We start from the raw sequence: 20,049 nt of genomic DNA on the forward strand, positions 1-20,049 counted from the left end.
GCTCTCCAGAGCAAACTGGGTTAGAGATTATAACTTTGTTTCTCATTTTGTCCCATTCAGATTGTCATCTGCATACTCAGAAGCAGATGAAAGGCCTGAACCTGCTTTAGGGCTGCGCAAACGTAACAGACAGACATTTAGTGTTACATTATGCGTTTGCCTGAGGCTCTTCTCTTCTACAGTAATGGGGAGTCGTGCTACTCTGTCTTTTGATATATGAATGACCCTCTTTTTCATTTTTCATCACAACCGCGGTGCTTCTGTTACAGCTGTGTCTCGTGTCTAGCCGTGTTTTAAATCTGTAGCACAGCACACACAGCATTTCATGAATAACAATGCACTGCTACTATTCCTTGCCCTATGGGAGTAATGGTTGGGTGGGTACAAAGACTCTGCCCATTAAAGTGTCCTGCAACCTGCAAGCATAACTGCCACTCAGCTCTTGCTGTCTGAATTTTCCTTTTTTTTTTAATGCAGTAGCATGTTTTATTCTGTTTGTTGAACCGTTGCGTCATTTCCAGCCTTGACTTTGGAGCAGGATGAGTTTCTTTGGGTGTTTGGTATAGGTATAATCTGCACTTACATTGATCTGTACTTACTATATATGATTATTAGCTTTAAACAGTCTAATGAATTCGTTTGTTAGGGCTGTCACTCATTTTAAAATGTTATGTAAATGGTAATTAGTCTAATTAATCATTTATGAATAATTTGTTTTGAGTAAAGCCCTTAAGTGAAGAAGATCATGTTTGACATTACATTATTGTTGCAGTAAATCAGTGAGTAATCTATAAATTTCCATAGCAGTCATTTTTGCAATTTTGTAATATTTTTACATTTATTTGTCATGAGGAGCACCATATAAAACAAAGCATCAAGTTAAAATCAGATTAACTTTAAAAAACATAAGTGCGGTGTGCATTGACTGACTGCAAACTAAAACATGAACATGGTATTAAAAATACAGTATATATATATATATATATATATATATGTATGTATGTTTTTTATTTTAGTTGATTCTTTTTTTGTATTCTTTATTTTTATTTTTCTATAAAAACAAAAGTTTTTTTATTGTTTTAGTTAACGCTAATAACCCCGACCTGATTAAATCTGTAAATTTATTAATTTTAATAATAAATGTATGTTTTAATAACTATTAATTTATCTTATTATTTATTAATTTTACTTTTTTACCATTATTGCAAGAATTATAGTAATCTCATAGTTTTCAATTAATATAATTTAGATAAGCTTATTATTTTGGTGCATTGTTCAACCATCATATCCTTAGTTCATTTATGTTCATATGAAGTCTTTATTTCATATGTAGTAATTTATTTAGCATATAGCTATCACTCTCAGTTCTGTGATGAATGAGTGACAGACACTGAGCACCACATAATACAATTTCCTAAAGCCACAAAATATGTACGCTAGTTTCTTACTTCTATTAGCTTTAATACCACTTCAAAACCTTCCAATTACCTTTAAATTACCATTGTGAACATTCTAACCTCTTCCAATGTGCTCTTAGCAGCTTAGGTAAACAAATAGTGCCCTTCTACTTGCATTGTGCCCTGCATTGTACCAGCCTAAGTAGTCCAGTTCTGACCTAAATTAAATACCCTTTCTTTCCTTCCCCTTTCCTTCTGACCCTTCTCCCCAATTTCTCCAACCAAGAGGCAAAACGTGTGCTGGAGGACAGTAATCTGCTCTTTTTGCTCTCCTTTATTTCCATTTCAATCCCTTGTTCACAGCTGGAACCCAACCGCTTTGCATGCTGATGAAGAATGGATCAGCCCGATGTGGGGAAAAAAGTGCAAACAGACAGGAGGAGGGAACGAGGGATTATGGGAGGAGTAAAAGAGAAGAAAAGCTAAGAGAACTGAGGAAAGAAAGAGAAAGAGTGTATCTGTTTGTACACTTTTAAAAAGCACTCAGAGAAAATCTATTATTTCCACTTATAAACAGATCGATTGTTCTTGTAGTTTCCCCCTTTCTCTTTTATTCCTGCCAGTGGTAGCGCTCATTTTGTGGACTGCAGTGTGAAGTCATCTCTATCGGGAAAAGTGAGAGATGCTGAGTCAGATTCCCCATAACCTTAGAGCATCAAACAGCATTATTCTAGCAGGAAGTGGTGAGCAGTGTTCACTATGACAGAATAGTTGATCTATTGTTGATGACGTCAGAGAGATGGTGAGGATGTGAGTAAGTGTGTGAGTCAGATTGTTTGGTAGTTGTGAAGAGATGACGTGTTGAAATGTGTAAGTATGTGCTCCGAATAATGTTGAAGAGCTGCACCATTTCAGAAACGCCTACGCAAATATACAGTGGCCCCAAAAAATACTTTGACACTTAACAGAATATTTTTTGAGAGAGTTTTTTTCTGAAACATTTTTGCAGTTAATTTGAATCATCTGGTCCCAAGGTGATTTACCTGGATGTAGGAAGTCAGTTCCCCTCATATATACATGGCACGCGCAAATGCATTTACTTTTTAAATGTATGTTATTTATCTTTTTGTGAACGATTTATCCATGCATATCCTTTTTTTCACGTTTTTAATTAAAATATCATATCAAACCCGTTATGATTATCTATTGTCATAAAATAAATGAAAATTGTCATTAATTACTCACCCTCATGTCATTCCAAACCTGTGAGATATTTTTGACGAAATCTGAGAGCTTTCTGACCCTGCAATGCAACTACCACGTTCAAGGCCCTGAAAGGTGGTAAGGACATCGTTAAAATAGTCCATGTGACATCAGTGGTTCAACAGAAATTTTATGAAGCTACGAGAATATTTTTTGTGCGCAAAGAAAACAAAAATAATAAATTTATTCAACAATTTCTTCTCTTTCGTGTCAGACCTTGATGCACGTTCATGACAGTACCACAACACATGTGATCCTCTCTTTGCGAATAAGGCACAGAGCATCTGTGTTCTACGTCAGAACGCTGTATCCTGCGTCAGCAGCACCACACACATGCGTTGTGGTACTCTCGTGAATGCGCAGCAGAGACTGACACGGAAGAGGAGAATTATTGAATGAAGTCTTTATTTGTGTTTTCTTTGTGCACAAAAAATATTCTCGTAGCTTCATAAAATTACAGTTGAACCACTGATGTCACATGGACTATTTTAACGATGTCTTTGCTAGTTTTCTGGGCCTTGAACATGGTAGTTGCGTTGCTTTCTATGCAGCATCAGAAAGCTCGCATATTTCATCAAAAATATCTTAACTTGTCTTCCGAAGAGAACGAAGTAGTAGTTCCCGATCTTGACCATTTTGCAGTTTCATATCACTTTGCCAATTTCTGTTATTTTCACACAAATAAATATGATAAAGAAATTAGTATATGAATTACAATTTATATAAATGGAAAGCACCCCTCTTTCTCTCTCTCTCTCTCTCTCTCTCTCAGTTTGTGTTTTTTCTAAACAGTGGTGTAAGAAAGTAGTTCTACACACAAGATGTGTTTATGTGCTTACTGCGGTATAAGCAGAATAACTGACTGTTGAATTATTTATAATTAATGCACAGCCAAGCTGTGACTTGGTTTCACATTGTGGCTGTATTACCACAATGTGCATGAACTTTTAATAATTTGTCATCTAACGTCATCCTTTAATGCTTACTCAACTGTAAATCCAACTAAAGCATTTGAAGTGTGTGTGTGTGTGATAAAGAGACTGAGTGAGTGTGAGCTCTTGTAGGGGGGCTGACAGACCCGCTTGCTTGATCAAAGGGACAGAAGCAGCTCAAGCCAACCGAGCCTGATGAACACACTCACAATCACACACACACACACACTCTCCCAGGACGCTGCGCCTCACCATATGCTGAATATTGATTATGATTCCTATTGATTTATTCTCCCGTGCCTAAGCACTAAATGAAGTCTCAAACCTTTTCAAGAAATTACTGCAGTGAGCGTGCATTACGCTGTCCTTGGCTCTTGAAAACGGTACAGAGTTTCCTTTTAACCTGAATAATGTCATGTTTTTGCAGATCTCGGCAATCCAGTCAATCTGTATCCGCCAGCAGACGTGAGTGAAGCAGCTGGTAAGTTGATTAAAGGAGCACGTGGGCATTCCGCTGCTCTGCCACACTGGTCCTGATGAGCAGGCATGCTGGGAGCTTGGCAGCAGAGATCACAGTGCTAAATCATGGCGGTAAGGCGGGATCGGTTGCTCTGACTGCTGCAGGCTGGGATTTCCAGCACTCTCTCTCTTCGTTCTCTGTCTCAAACCTTCATTTATGCCAGCGTGTGTCATAGGTTCTCTTCCCTGAATGCACCGTCATCAGCGGCTAATAAGATAATGGCCATCATCATGAGTAATAGAGGGTGAGAGCGAACTGGATGGAGATGGAATGATAAAGAAAGAGCTTTTGGGTGACGGAGAATGCAGAAATGAGGATAAACAGAATGAGGAGGTGGAAAATAGAAGGAGATTAAGTTAAGGAAATGGGGACGCAAATAAGACTGAGAAGAAAACTAGGCTAAAGAGAGCGATGGGCAAGGATTAGCACGCTGGTTGGGTCGATAAAGAGCAGAAGTTTGTGTGTGTGCCGGTTTGGGGGTCTTCTCAGAGGAGGAGGCCACTCAGGGGAGGTGACATCAGTGGGGTTTGGCACTGAAACAGGCCTCACTGCACACAGATGGGGCCCCGATATGAACCAGCTAACACAGAGACAGATGCACAGGTGGACAAACATTGCAATGATCTGACTCTAGAGACAAGAAATCTGAGCTCAGAGTCGTAAAAACGCACTCTTTTTTTCTGATATGTGGTATATTCGTTGTGTGCATTTGTGCGAACTTGAGCTGTATTGTAGGTGTAAATATGTTTTGATGTGCCCGTAGATCAGTCTTTGTGACTTATTGATGCACGCACTGGCTTCCTCATTAATATGCTTCATAAGTAAACAGTTATGCTTTGCTTCATCCATAATTACCTCTTAATTCATTCCAGTTCCATGGAACTTTTCTTATTTCTTTTTAAAGTAAGACGAGGAATTTTTTACTGAATTCGCCTTAAGCTCCAACACCCCCATCTGTAATCCAGCACACACACACTTTTTCCTGACTCTGTGTTGAAATGGACCTCAGGCGTGTTGCAGGCGTATGTGTGTGGAAACAGACAGTGCTAAAAATGGATAAAGGTTTAAATTCTCCAGGCATGTTGTTTCAGCGTATGAATATTTCAATATTTTTCTCAGAGAGAAATGATTTCATTTATGGAATTTAATGTGTGGTAAGTTTTTTTTAAGTTTGCAGGACAGTTTTTACATAAGAGGTTAAGTTGGCTATTATGTTTCAAATATGTTACCTCTGTTTCACGATACGATACGATACAATATGATATGATACACTTTATTGTCAGAGTCTGAAATTTGTCAATTTGAATTTTTTTTGAAATACCTTTATATATGATGATTTTCTTTTGCAAAAAAATAAATAAAAACTTAGGAAAAAAAATAGAAAAAAGCATTTGTATTAGGGCTGTCAAATTGATTAATCATGATCAATCGAATCTAAAATAAAAGTTTGTTTACGTAATATACGTGGCAGTACTGTGTATATTTATATTTATATGTATATTGTATATAAATACACACACATGTATGTATATATAAGAAATATATGTAATATATATATTTATATTGATAAATCATGACAATTTAACACACATACATTTATATATTTAAGAAATATAAAATTATGTGTGTGTATTTATATAAACGTATAAATATGCACAGTACACAGATATATTATGTCAAACTTTTATTTTGGATGCGATTAATCGCAATTAACCGATTTGACAGCACTCATTTATATACATCTGTCTATTAACACATTTTTTATTGTTTTTGAAAGAATCTGAATTTATTTGATCAGAAATACAGTGAAAACAGTGATATTGTGAAATATGACCAATTTTTAAATATAATATATTTTAAAATGTAATATATTCCTGCCTTTTATTAAGTGCATTGTTTAACAGGCAGTGAATTTAGAACCCACAGTTCTTTTGAGTGAGTCATCTCAGTTTACAGTAAACATAAATGTCTTTGAGCGCAGAGCCGTATGAATCCTGTTGTACACTGACTGTGCTTAATGAGGCCGTTCTTGAGTTTCCATCGTGAAGTCTTAATCTGCTGTGTTTATTGAGAGTATCAACGCCTTCCATGTCTTCCCCAGTTGCTCTTTGACCTCTGGCATGAGTTGAGGTCAGTTCACACACACGGAGCTCTGATCTGTGTGGTCTGTAGTTTATGATAATCAGCTCTATGTGCAGAGAAAGATGTTCAGTCAGGCTGTGGGCTGAAGGAATGATAGGATGTATTGTTCTACTGAAAGCCCCCATGAGGATGAACCCTGCAGCCGAAATGTCAGCACGTCCGCCCACGTGCCATGCAAAAATGACTGGCACAAATGTGCAAACTTTTTGGGTTGGATCCCGACACTGTGCCGCCATGATGACAGAGTGTTATGGCTAGATCTAAAGGCTGGATACATGTAGTCTGTGGGTTTAGTATGGTGGCAGTCATTCCTGGAAAGTAGAGCAGAGTGAGGATCTGTCCTTGACTAAACCCTCAGCTGCAGGAACCTTGTACAGTATCACCCATGCAATACAGAGAGTAAATCCAGTGCAGGAAATTTAACATTAGCTTTAAATGTTTCATTATATTATTTCAGTGTTATGTGTGGGTTACTCATTCATGATTATGACACTTGTATCGAATATATGTGGTTCTGGTAACCGGTGTTTTTTTTGTTGTTGTTTTTTACATTGTTGCATGGTCTAATTGCCATAATTCCTAATATTGCTGTAAGGTTGCTCATCCAGGTAACTGAAACTGCCTCTCTTATATCACTCCTCATAACCGCTCTCATTTTTCATACAAACACACCTGACATCATCTTATGATTTTGATTGTAATTAAAATGACCTCAGTGGACTTCACCAGTAATATTACTGCAATGCTGTTGCTGTGTTCATCCTGTTGCGAGTCTGATTGTTTTATATATTATAATGGACCTTTTTTCCATTTTTTTTTTTTTTTTTTTAATGGACATTATTTGAAAATAAACCCCAACAGGGTGATCGGGACCTCAATGGGTATTTCTGATGTGAACAATATTGTGCATCTTACAGTGACCATGAGGGTTTCTTCCCACAGCTTTTTTGCACTGGTTCATTTAGACTCTGAATAAGTTTATTTTCCCTGCTCCCATATTAGGTTTGTCTATAAAAAGAGACATTTTAAAAAGCTATCTCTGATAACAAGATTTTTTCATCCCAGCATGTTCTCTATATTCAGCGGTTCTACCAGAAAACAAGACTGCAGGAATACTATTTGAGATAAAATTGATTTGGAACAAAAAACTTGCCTGAAAAGATGAAGGCAAATATAAACTAGAGAAAACGAGTGAGAGCAGTTTATGTAACAACATATAATTGTGAGAATAAAAAGCACATTAAATTCAATACATCTACTCTGTCCATGCTCGCTTTGGTCTGTCTTTACTCATTTTCTGCTGATTTACTTGCCTGGTGTGCAGTCCTCTTTCCTCCCCCGTAAGCCCCAATTTATCATTCTGTTTCTCTCTTCTCCGCTCCTCTGTTCTGTATCCCGTTGTTCCCCCAGGCCCCATGCTAGTCACACCCTGACACAAGAATCAAAGACTTCTTCTAACCTCTTCTCTCCCTTTTAATCATTTTATCATTACATCCCTCTGTCAACCCGACATCTCCGTGTACTTCTGATGGCATTGTTCCCGAGGAAAATGACACTTTTGGTGAAAATCACGCACACTTTAAATCACCAAAACATTCTGGGTCAACATAAGGCTCTGATGTTTTCAAAGAGCAAAGTCTGGGCCGTGGAAAGGTCACAGAGTGGGTTTCAGTTACTAGTATATTCTCTTGTCCAGGCTGAGACTGGACACCTCACAACCCTGCCATACAGCAGCTTTGACAGCAACAACTGCTATAAAAATAACTATAGAGGTATGTGGATTTACCTGGTTTTCCGAACCTGTGTAATTTTTTTTTCTTTCCAGTGGAACACAAAAGAAGACATTTTGAAGAATCTTATACCCGTTTCATTAAAATTATTAAGTAAATAATAATTTAAAATAAGTTAAGTGAATTGTCAGGTTCACTTAACTTTAAAAAAAAAAAATTATTATTTACTTAATAATTTTAAGGCAACAGGTTTCTTCGATTTTTTTTTTTTTTTTTTTTTTTAAAGTTGTCAACTTATCACTTTTTACAGTGTTTGGAACAACATGGGGGTGAGTAAATGGTGACAGAATTTTCATTTCTGAGTGATCTATTCATTTCAATTTTATTATCCAATTCACATATTCAGTTGGCAAGTTGTGATTGGTCACATGAGGACCAATGGGGTTTGGCATCAATAACATCAAAGCGGTTTGAGATTACTGAGTTTCAGTGGTGGTACGATTATTAGTGAATAAAGTTTCAGTCTGTTTGTTATTGTATGGCTTGTGGACACTACTTTTTGGTGCTTTTTTTATAGGGAATTTTGTCCAGTGGAGTTTTCTCAGAGGAGGCGGAGGAGGCAGAAAAAGTATGAGAAAACCACCTAAGAATAAAAATGAAATAGTCTAAAAATAACAGCAGTCTCCCTTACCTCCTTTGTTCAGCTGATTAATTTGGAGTGTTGTGAGTTTGATGGGGAGTAATCAGGAAATAAAAAATTTAAGTTGCACAATCTCTCTGTAGTCATCATGACAACTGTAGAATTTACTTTTCAGTAGTAAAATAGTTTTAAAAACTAAAATTAAAAAAATATGTTTTTTATTTATATTTATATTATGATATAATTATATTATTTTATATTATATTATATTATATTATTCTTTTTATTTTTATAATTTATTATATATTTGGGAATGGGATCTGGAAAGTTGGAGGACAGCCAGTGAGGATTTTGCCTAATGTCAGAAAACCTCCACATTCTGCTGATTTTGTCTTTTTGGAGCTTAACTATTGTAAACCATCTCTACTATCAAACTACCAGTGTTGGGCAGTAACTAGTTACTAGTAATTTAGTTACTGTAATAATATTACTTTTTGCAGTAACTAGTAGTGTAACTAATTACTAATAAGGTTTCAGTAATAATATTACAGTTACTTTCCATAAAACAGCTTAGTTACTTAGTTACTTTTGATGCCTCAACCCCTCTGATTTAAAATCTAACAATCAAATAATTCCTAGATTTATTTTCATAATTTTCATGACTCGCACATGCATGTGACGAAGTTTGGAATATGGAAAAGCTTACATTCAGCAGATAGAAATATTGCATTATATTGTTTTTGTCAGGAAAAAAGATGATCTGAACACTGTTGTGTAAGTTGTGGCTTTACTTTACTCTGGCATTACATCCCTCTGATCAGCATGTGGTACATTATATTAATAAAATTTAAAATATTTTTGGAAATTTAAACAGTTTCTTACAAACTCATGTGATTTGATAAAATACATAACGCAATTTAATCGCATATGGGTAACGGAAAAATTACTTCAAGCTACGCATGACAATTAATGAGATGAATACAACACTTCTACTTGAATGCCACTATCAATCACTATTGAGTGTTTGTAATAACTTCTGACTGCGATCCATTGTGGATTTTAGTCAAATGATGAGGCAGAAATATGTTGTTAGTAACATTGTAGAAGAATTTTATCTGGAAGATACACAGTTACAACTTCTGTGGGGCGTGAAGAAAAAGTAATGTAACTAGTAGTGTAACTAATTACTGTTGCCAGAAAATAATAAGTAAAGTAACAATATTACTTTTGAAAGGAGTAACTAGTAGTGAGTAATATATTACATTCTTTGAGTAACTAGCCCAACACTGCAAACTACTATGTACTGTCATAGAGCTGTGTGAAAATTGATATATTTTATTCCACCGAAACAGAAACAACATGAAAATTTGAGGGTGAGTAAATGATAATACAATTTTCATTTCTGGGTGAACTATCTCTTTAACTGCCAGCCTGTTCATATCAATCTGCCTTATCTCTGATGTAGCTGTTACTGGAAAATGTTTATTTATTTATTTATTTTTATTAAATTTCCCAGAGCAAGCCCTTATCAGTACTGCTGTTTCTTGAAAACAGGCTTTAACTGATGGTATTTGAAGAGTACTATGACCCTAACTTTCCCTGCTTTGCACTGTTTGGCATTAGAGTAAAGCAATGCTTGTGCATTAGCAATGTCTGTGTGGACTTTGAAGTGCAACGAGTCACTTCTGGTGTTACGAGATGAGCAGTTTAATACATTGCTGTGCTGTCATGACCCAAGAATAGCACAAAGTTACAGTAATGACACAGCTGAATATATCACACCGTATCCTCTCTATCCAACACAGAAGCTCCACCCTCCTGTCTTCTCTCTCCTCTTCTTTCATCACTTTGCCCTATTCCATTTCCCAAGCCTCTCTCCTCTTATCGGGTTCGATAACGCACTCTCTCTCTCTCTCTCTTGTGCACCCCACTCTTGCCCTGAGAAAAGTGAAGCAGCTGTTTTGCTCCAGCTATCCCAGGAATGTCTGTTTGAAACCCAGTGTGAACTGAGAGACTGTTATTACCAAAGGGACACACAAATGAATGATCTAAACCAGTGAAAGAGTTAAAACTGCACTACATCCTTGTCAATCATAAAATAAACTGTATTTTTAACATTTACAGTATGTTATATGTATGTTTACCAAAATGTTTTGTACAAGAGTAAGTTAACAGATTTAGAGGTCATACCAAAAAGCCATATTGGACTAATTTAGTGCCTTCAAAAATAAATCGAAATACTGTTATTCAATGCATCCCCCTTTTTTAATAATTAGCCAGTAACCTGTAAAAATCTCTTGTCTCTTGGCCGTACGCGTTCACTCCAGCAGCACTTTACTCGTTTGGGAAGGGAGAGAGGAGAGGGGAGGGGCGCACGGTCACCTTTTGTGCAAATATATCAGCCAAGTCGCTGCCATCCGCATCAGATTTCTTGCGCCAAGAAGGACTGGGGAGCGCACTGCACTACTGCGAGTGAGCGCGACAGCAGAGCAGAGGGAGAAAGAGCTGTGCCGAGACGAGAAGCTGCAAAGAAACACAACGACGCGACGCGAAACAAAGCCGCCAAGTTAAGACGCAACTATAGAGAGAGCAATGTTGGGACGGTTCGGGATTTGCTGCACCTTGCTTGCTGTAGCGCTTCAAGGTAAGTAGTAATGATAATGCTTTAAAAAATCACATATTGTACTAAATAATTAAAAGCCTAAGTTTTTTCCCCCTTCTGTTAACAAGGTTTTTTTTTTCCTACTTTGAGAGTATACATGTAAATTGCATGTTTGAACGTGGAGTAAATTAAGAATAGGTTACTTTTCTGTTGGTTCTTGGAACAACCTGTTACCTTGGAACGTATTTGGAGGATAAAAGAGCGCAAGTGTCGAAAGCAACTTTGGGGACTTACGAGACTTTGCGCAGAAGACATTTTAAAATACTTACTTGAAATAAACAGGATTTTGTTGTGGCTGTTGGCGTCTTTGAGGGTTTCATGTTTAAGTCAGGGAATGGTTCAAGGGTTAACAAGCTGGACTGGTCTTGGTCTTTGAGGAGGGGAGGGATACTCCTGCTCCGCTGCACTTGAGAGCGGCAGTATTGCCGGACAGACGCGCGTACTTTCATCTGAGTTCAAGTGTGCGGCTGCGGAGATTCTAAATTCATATCACGTCAGTATGGTTCTGTGTTACTGAAACGTAGGCTAAATGGTCTCATACGTCTTAGGCTACTATATTTTTCATTTTAAATCAATACGAAATAATGGCGTACAATAAATTTCAAAATCTGAGGTTTACAATTGGGTTCACAATATAATTTAATCTATATCATTGAACTATTTTTGGACTTATAACAATTCATAAAAAAAAAAAAAAAATACATATACTTTTCTTGTGTAGATATAAAACTACCCTGTACAGAATTATGTAGGCTACTGTTTGGGTACCACGATCTTATGTATCCTGCAATATGCAAGATTTTCAACAAGCACAGTCGAATCAAGTTGTAGTAATAGGCCTACATCATTTTCCCTCTGTTAAATGTTCAAAATGTTTTTAAGTATCTGTAGCCTATTTTATTCATTAAGAGCTGGATGGACGGAAAATAATATCTGTTGTTAATATTCTGTGAGCATATGTGAACCTGCTCTGAGCTATCATGTCCATTGCGCTGTAACTGTCTACACACCCTGCCGTTCAGTTGGTAGCAGTTTTTTTCTGCTTTGAAGTGTCTTCTATGACCAATGATTTTTCAGCACGGAGGAACTGTGGCCCCGCCTCTAGCTCCGCCCATTCTCTGACTGACCGTCTTTACCTCCTTTCTCACGTATTATTACTTTTAAAATGAAGCCCAAATGCAAATGACCACGTTTGCATTGGGGATAAGTTTATTTAATTTTGACGCAAAATTTACATTTTATTACTGATGATTTGACTTGAGTCAACATTGAAAGTCTGACTGACTTTGAGTGAAAACACTCAAATAAAGAAGCGCTCTCTCCAAAAAAATAACCCTCCCAGGCAGACATTCTTCACCGTCCCAGAGGTACTTGCGTTTTATCTTTCTGTCTGCTCTTAAGGCTCTCTCGCTCCCCTCCCCTACTGTGTATCTGGCTCTTCCAGCATTCTCACCTTCTTTCAATACTGCGGCTATCTGCAGTCTTTTTTTACCTACCTATCATATCCCTCAGTGCCCTGCCTTTCTTCCGTTGTTTGAGGCTCTTCTCATGTCCAGTGTGAAAATACGTGTGGCGCAACAGAGAGATGAAGTGTTTCTTCTGATGAGCTCACTCAAGGCTCCAGGGTGCTGCGTTTGGGTTTAATACACTGATCTGTGATGCTGCTGTTGCTGTGAAAGCTGGTCCTCTGAGATCTTCTCTTCTGTAGCTGTTTTTCCCCTCTCTCTTTAACTCGAACATCATTAAGAATTTACTCATTTTTGCATGTGCTTTAATTGGACTGATCAGGGGATCCTCAGTTTGATGCCAAACTATCTGATGGCCAGACTGCTGTGGCAGTTTCTAGTATCATACCACATGATCCGTGAATTCTCAAACTCGGCAAGGTTGAAAACTGCTGCACTTCCACAAGTTCCAAAGCTTCTTTTCTTTGAGTGCATCGACAGAAAAACCTCTTTTAACGACTTTATCCCCTTTCCGGGCATAAATTTCAATTGATCTCTAGCGTTTAACTGGCAAATGACAGCTGCTGGAACTCTGCCCGTTCATTTCAATTTGTTGCCTACCTCTCCCAGAGGTACGCCAGCCTCTGTTAGAGCTTTCATATAATTTGCCTTATAATGGAAGTCTCGCTGATTAGCATTTAAAATGGTTCCCGTCCAGCCTCATATTGGAGCCACCTGACCTTGTTACTGTAACCACAAGAACTGATACCAAAGCAATACCCTCCCTCCCAAATGACATTTACACAAAATTATTTGCGTTTTCAAGCCTCAGTTGCATATTCCTAGGAGGTATCGGTGCAGCAGTGTGCGTTTGATCGTGGTGGGATGTCAGAAGGTGGCGGAAAGAATCATCGAGACAGCTTGTCAGCTGAGTTTAAGAAGCCTCGCAGAAACAACGCTCTTTCCTTCTTTGTCTATTCCCCTGCTCATTTCCTTGCTTAAATTTTCTCCTCAGCAGAACCTCCCCAACCACAGCGGCATCAAACACACGTCACCCCCTGCAGCCGGCAGTAATTATTATGGAATTAGGAGGCTTCAAATTAAAACCCGCTCTTTGTGCTGGGCCAGCAGATAAAAGGCAATCTGAGGTGGCTTCTGCAAGCTCAAAGCTCCTATAGATATCCATCACGCACACACCTGCGCATGAATCTAGTCACGCACACCTGTGTGTGCAGCATAAGCCCACACGTTGTGTAACTGCAAACCCAAGGTGCTAATTTGGCCGGCGATGACGGTAGTGGTGGAAAGAGCTGGTAAAGTGTATGAGTGGGCTCGCTTGCTGTGGGCCCCAGTCTCTCGTGTCAGCTTTGTGATTCATTCCCATTAGGAGGGGGGAGTCACTACTTGGAATGAGAAGCATTCAGCAGGGGACAGGTTACATCTCGCCCCCTGACTCTTCAACCCCCCCCAGATCCTCTCTCTTTCTATCCCGTCTCTATTTCTCTGTCTCTCTTTCGCTCGGCACAGATGGACATGCAGGCTGCCAGTGAAAGCAAGTCACGCAACCACAACACACTGGTTTTAATCCAAGATCACAATATGGCACTTTGCTTCTAGACCATAAAGCATTTTTACATGGCGGTCACATTTTAGCGGTTTGACAGACCCCTGATACTGTAGCATGTGGCAGTTTTTTTAAATTGCAATTGGATTTTTCAGTTGCGTCTCTTCATTGCTCTTCACAAATCCTCTCCCGCGGCCTTATGGGATGGTAAAGTGTCAATTGGATGTGCACTTCTCAATCTCGCTGGAAGTAATAGGTCATTTGGATACTTTTAGTGTATACTGTTAATTTGGATATGTTACTCTTAACATACTGTATATAATAGAGGAGTATGCATATTACTTATAAGAAACTGATAGAAATACAGCTGAATGATTCGTTAAACGCCTTAAATAATAATCAAGAGCATTTGAGCTTGTTTTAATTGTTTGGGCACCCATCATGAAAGCTTGTTTTTGGATTGGCAGCAGTTCTTTTGGCAGCCGGTTTGAGGAAAGCTCGCTGCTCACTGCTCTGGCACAAAGCAGCAGCAACCACATGCTTGCTCAGAAAGAAAGATACTAAGCAGTCTGTCTTTTCATCTTAATATCATCTAAGCCAGTTTCTCCTGATCTTTTTTTTGTCTTGTGTATCTCCACAACCCAATCTAGGCACAAGCACCTTCTCATCGACACCAAATCATAAATGTGTTACTTTTTAAACTTTTATAATGTGCATAAGTTGAGTATCATTTAACATTGTTAAAACAATAACTAAAAACAATAAATTAGCTTACTCTTTAAGGAGACACCTGAGCTTTGTTGTGTTTTGGAGAAGATTTGGAGAATAGAGAAGATTTATCACTTTTTATATTAAGTATTTTTTAAAGGTTTATTAATGCAAAATCAAAAGCTTTAGCATAAATATAGGCCTACCTGCTGTTGGAAGTATTCAAATAAAAAAATATAATAAAATAAAATTCGGTCAGCATTTCCTCCCCTCACTTTTTTTCTGCGGAACATAACATATTTTTGAAAAATGTCTCCAGTGTTTTTTTCCCTATAGCAATTCAAAGTTGTTTTGGACCCTACAGGCTTTCATTAAATGGACAAAAACAGCTCTTCCAAATATCTTCTTTTGTGTTCTGCAGAAAAAAACAAAGCCACGCTGTTTTGGAAAGACACAAGGATGGATAAATGATGACAGAATTGTCAGTTTTGGGTGAATTATGCGTTTAAGTAAACTTTCAGTCAGGGCAAAGTTTTTGGAAAAACAAATGATTGTTTTGGTCCAACTGAAATTGAACTTTTGAAGTACACGTAACCACATTGACTGATCTGAGCCACAGCAGTTCAGATGCTGCTGCAGATGTTGCACACTCAGACAAAACACACACACAGAGTTTTAATGCTGTGGATTAGCTCTGTCTAGGTTGCTTCTGTGTTTGTTAGTCTCTCTTTGTTTTCAGTAATGGCGGTGCTGTTTGTGATCAGTGGGTGACCATTCATGTTTTGGGTGATTTACGGCTGGTATTGTATGTGCTCCGGCATAGATAACTGAGAAGTTGACTGGGTAGACAGACAGTGTGTCTATAGATTCTGTGCTGGCAGGAAAGAATTTATTCATTGCAGACCCACTGTGCTCTTTCACTCAGAATTTATAACCAGCACTACTGATAGAGTCATTTCTTCAAAAAAGAATGCAGTATCCCTATATTATTCCTCCCCTCTGTCTGACCCCCCGTCGCTTTTTGATGCTCAAGGTACCCCTTTAGCATCACTTTTCGACGTGAAGGGTCCTCCTTTGTTTTCAGTTGTTTGTCTTAATTTAATGGTTTGCATGCATTTGTTAAAAATATAAATAATTTTATGTAGATTTTTACTTTCATTGGAGCACCTAACCCCACCTCTACCCTAAAACCTACCCACTTCTGAACAATATAAAACACACACAGGCAAATATAAGTACATTCACATGTATTTATTGCAAAAACTGACCATAAACAAGCAGTATAAAAACATTACAAACAAGTCGCGTTGCATTGCAAGTATTCTGACGCAATCGATCACGAGACACGCTAGAGCCAATGGCATTTCACAACCAAAGCTTTTTTGCTAAATTTAGCAACTTTTCAGACTACCCTAGCAACTTTTTCTTCCAAAAGCACCTAGCAACAAATTTAGCTATTTTTAAAATTTATTTGGCAACTTTTAGCAACTTTTGATAAGTGACTCAAAGTGGCACATATTTTCCATTCAAATTACACAAGAAGAGAAAACTAAAGATGCCTAGCAGTACACACATCATGTGAATTGACTTGGTTGCTATTTGCAATTGTTAAATTTTATAATAAAAACAATTGATGATAGACTTTGTTAGTAGCTTGTACCTGCGATAGTTGATCAGTTAGTACACTGTAAGAAAAATAGAAAAGATGCTAGTAATTTTCCAGGACATTATTCATTGTAAACATGTAACCCGAAAACACAATGTGTAATTTAAAATGCAGGTAAAAAACCAATACCGTAATTCTTTCATACTGACATAGTAGATTGTGCCCTATTTTTACAGATGTTTCTTAGAGTGTAGGATACTAACTAACTACTAATACACTGCTTAAAGCCCAAATCCTTGAAAGGGACTTTATTAAAGCATAATTGTTGAGAATGTGTAGTATTTCTAGTCTACTAGCTATTAAAAAAAACTTATATTGTAATCATTCAAAAATGTGTAAGTGTTCAATAATTCAATGTATTAAAAAAACAGTTATTTATATTTTAATATTATACTATGCATATTATTTAAATAATATGCTAAAATAAACAAATCAAAATGAACATATATAAAATATATTTGATGTTGCAATGACGTCATCGCGCAATGACATCACAACGTCATTTAGCAACTTTTAGCAACAAATCGACTTTCCTTTAGCAACTTTCTCTGAAAATTAGTTGGCAACACTGCAGAAGCACACAGGAAGTCTTTACGGCGGACAGAGATGGCAATCGCGTCTGTTCCTCTCACAAATCAATCGTTTTGCCTCGGAAGACTTGGAATATTAATACTTTTTAAATAAATTATGACGGTAGTTGTATCTGCCTGCTATAGCTTGTGTTTTATTGACAGATGGTAGGTTTAGGGACAGGGGTTGGGTTATGTGCTCATAAATGTGTAAATAATGTAATATAAATAAAACTGTTTTGACTGTTTACGTTGAAAAATCACATCCCTACATATATGCAATAATGGCAATGTTATTACCCAATATATAATTTAATTATGATGATAAAATTCCCAGTATCGCGTCGGCATATTGACGCTAAGGGTTTCCTATTTAAAGGGGTACCTTGAGCGTCAAAAAGCGATGCCAAAACGGTCCTGACCAAGCTTCAATATGGAACGATTTGGGATGAGACTGTGTTGGTCTTTCATGAAATCTGGGCCCTGCCCAGTCCTTCAGCGTTCAAACACCCTGCCCACACTACAAAGTATCTGAGCAAGGCAGAAACAGAGATAGAGGAAGCCCGGTAGCCTGCTGCCCTTTGATTTCACCAAGGCTGCAGCTTCAAGGCTGTTATTAGTGGCATACAGGAAACAAGAAGATATTTTGTGTGTGTGTTATGGCTGTTTTCTGTAAAGGATGTTGAAGTGGTCTGATACTAAAGTGGGGAGCAGAAGGATATGAGGCACAGTGAAAAGCTGCATCTGTGTGTTGGGCTATAGTGCTTTGAAGAATAGGCGCTTCGGAGGCTCTTTGGGGAGACGAGGTTAAGAGCGGCTGATCCATTTAGCTGTGGAGATCGGCAGGGTGATTGGCCGACGCAAATCCTGAGGCCTCTCTCAGGCATTCTTAATGGATTCAGGGCTGATGGGTTTCCTTTTGGGGAAAATATTGCATTTTAGCAAGGAACTTACACTATCGTGCTACACTATCGTCCATCTTGTAGTACATTGCCACATCTCCCTTAGCTCTATTATACCCGTATCGATTTGAAGATGGACATTAGTTGTTCTGAATTGATTTGTTTATCCTAGCTGTGTTTGGGGATTTGGCTTACAAGAAATGCTTCATCTTGATGCACTTCTACAGCTCGTTTCCTGTCATAGGTGATCTGTTTTGAGGTGTGATTAGGGCTGGGCAATAAAAAATTACTTAAAAATCCACATGTAAATACATTTTTTTTTTTTACAATAGATTTTTCTATATTTTCACATATTTGCCTTAAAATATTCAAATATAATATAAAATGTAAAATAATGTATGTTAAAAAATAAGTAATAATAATACATTCAAGTATATAAAAAAAGAAATCTCACATATTTGCCTTAAAATATATTATGTTTTCATCTAAACAGCCATTCATTAAACTTTAAATATTGAAAATGTACATTTTGTAAAAAAATAAATAAATAAAAAAATAAAAAATGGACAAATCGTAGATAATCAAACTTGTGGTTTTCACACATTATTTTGATAAATGGGCCTACTTATAGGCTGCAAACAAATAGTTGAATCAGAGCTGATACACAGACATTACAAATACTTATTAATTCTGATGTCTTCTGAAGTTTGAATGAGAGTCTTAAAACATGAGTTGTGAGACAAGGAAAAATGATGAATCTTTAGGGAACACAATGGCCAAGTATAACAACAATTTGTGATACATTTTATAATATACTGGTAAAAATCATCACAAATACGTAATCGACATTCAATGTATCGTCCAGGTCTAAGTATATCACAGGCTGCTTTCTTGCTTTTGGTCTCCGTCATTTGCGTCATATCTCAGTTGGACCTCCACTGCAGCTGGTTTAAGCTGTGCCAGTTTTACCTGATGTGCCTGAAAACACAGTCATGTTGAAACAGTGCTTGTTTAAGAGCTCTTCAAACATCCCTTTCCTCACACAGACTATGCCCATTGTCTTCATACTATCAGCTGGCAAACATTCCCTGGAGAACAGTCTACTGACGCAAGGGAGAGAAAAGCCTTTATAGCCCTCAGCTTACGGCTGTTTGGTTAGTCGAGCGCACCCCCGGGCTGAGCTATTCACTGTCCCGCACTCGAGAGACCCTTCAAGATGTGGTCTCGCTGGAGATTAAACACACACACAAACACTATTTGTAATCCTGACCTTTTGTTTGCACTCGCTCTACCTGAAAAATATACACACAAATAGTTCAGTGCGAGAAATGGAAAAAAAGTTTGGTTCTCGTTTGATGTTCACTTTTGTATCACTGTTTAAATATTGTTGGGGTGAATCATGGTTCAGTGGGTGAAACTAAATGTCCAAGTTGTGTGTGTGTCTGTGGGTTTGTTTCCGGCTGTGATTTATCATCAGCAATCTCCTTTACAATCCATTTGCACAGCGTGTGCCTTTAACACGAAGGACGCTTTTTCTCCTTGAGATGGTATTTTGCAGTTTTTTAATCTGGTTAATGGTTAGCCAAGCATTGTTAACCTCTTCAGTGAAAATGGTCACTGTTTGACAAGCCGCATTGTTGCTTTAACAGTGCTTGACCCGTGAAGTACCGCAAGACCCTCTGCTGAATTTAAAATGTCCTCACATAGATGGATTAAATGAGTGCATTTGGACTTTGTTTGTGTCTGAGGTGTATTGAATTGCATGAATGAAATATGCTGCAGAGGAGCAAGGTGGTTTCTGGCTATTCAAATGTGTAAAAGAACCACATTTATAATATTTGCACATTACGTGGCCAGAGGGATTGTGTGTTTGTGAGAGTCAGACAGACATTTGGGGAACGTTTGAGTA

General features: G+C 37.7%; 1 protein-coding gene across 2 annotated transcripts in view; it reads left to right on the plus strand.

Annotated features, from left to right (window-relative positions):
- Nucleotides 1–10,973: 10,973 nt before the first annotated feature.
- Nucleotides 10,974–20,049, plus strand: part of bcam (basal cell adhesion molecule (Lutheran blood group)) — a 57,077-nt gene continuing 48,001 nt past the window's right edge. Inside the window, exon 1 of one of the 2 annotated variants that reach the window (XM_058746277.1) lies at nt 10,974–11,268. In XM_058746277.1, the coding sequence (XP_058602260.1) occupies nt 11,217–11,268 (52 nt within the window). In that variant the 5' untranslated portion in view covers nt 10,974–11,216. The remainder of the gene's footprint in view (nt 11,269–20,049) is intronic. The other variant, XM_058746278.1, reaches the window with a different exon arrangement.

This window comes from Onychostoma macrolepis, chromosome 16, assembly GCF_012432095.1.
Source record: "Onychostoma macrolepis isolate SWU-2019 chromosome 16, ASM1243209v1, whole genome shotgun sequence".
NCBI classification, from domain to species: domain Eukaryota; kingdom Metazoa; phylum Chordata; class Actinopteri; order Cypriniformes; family Cyprinidae; genus Onychostoma; species Onychostoma macrolepis.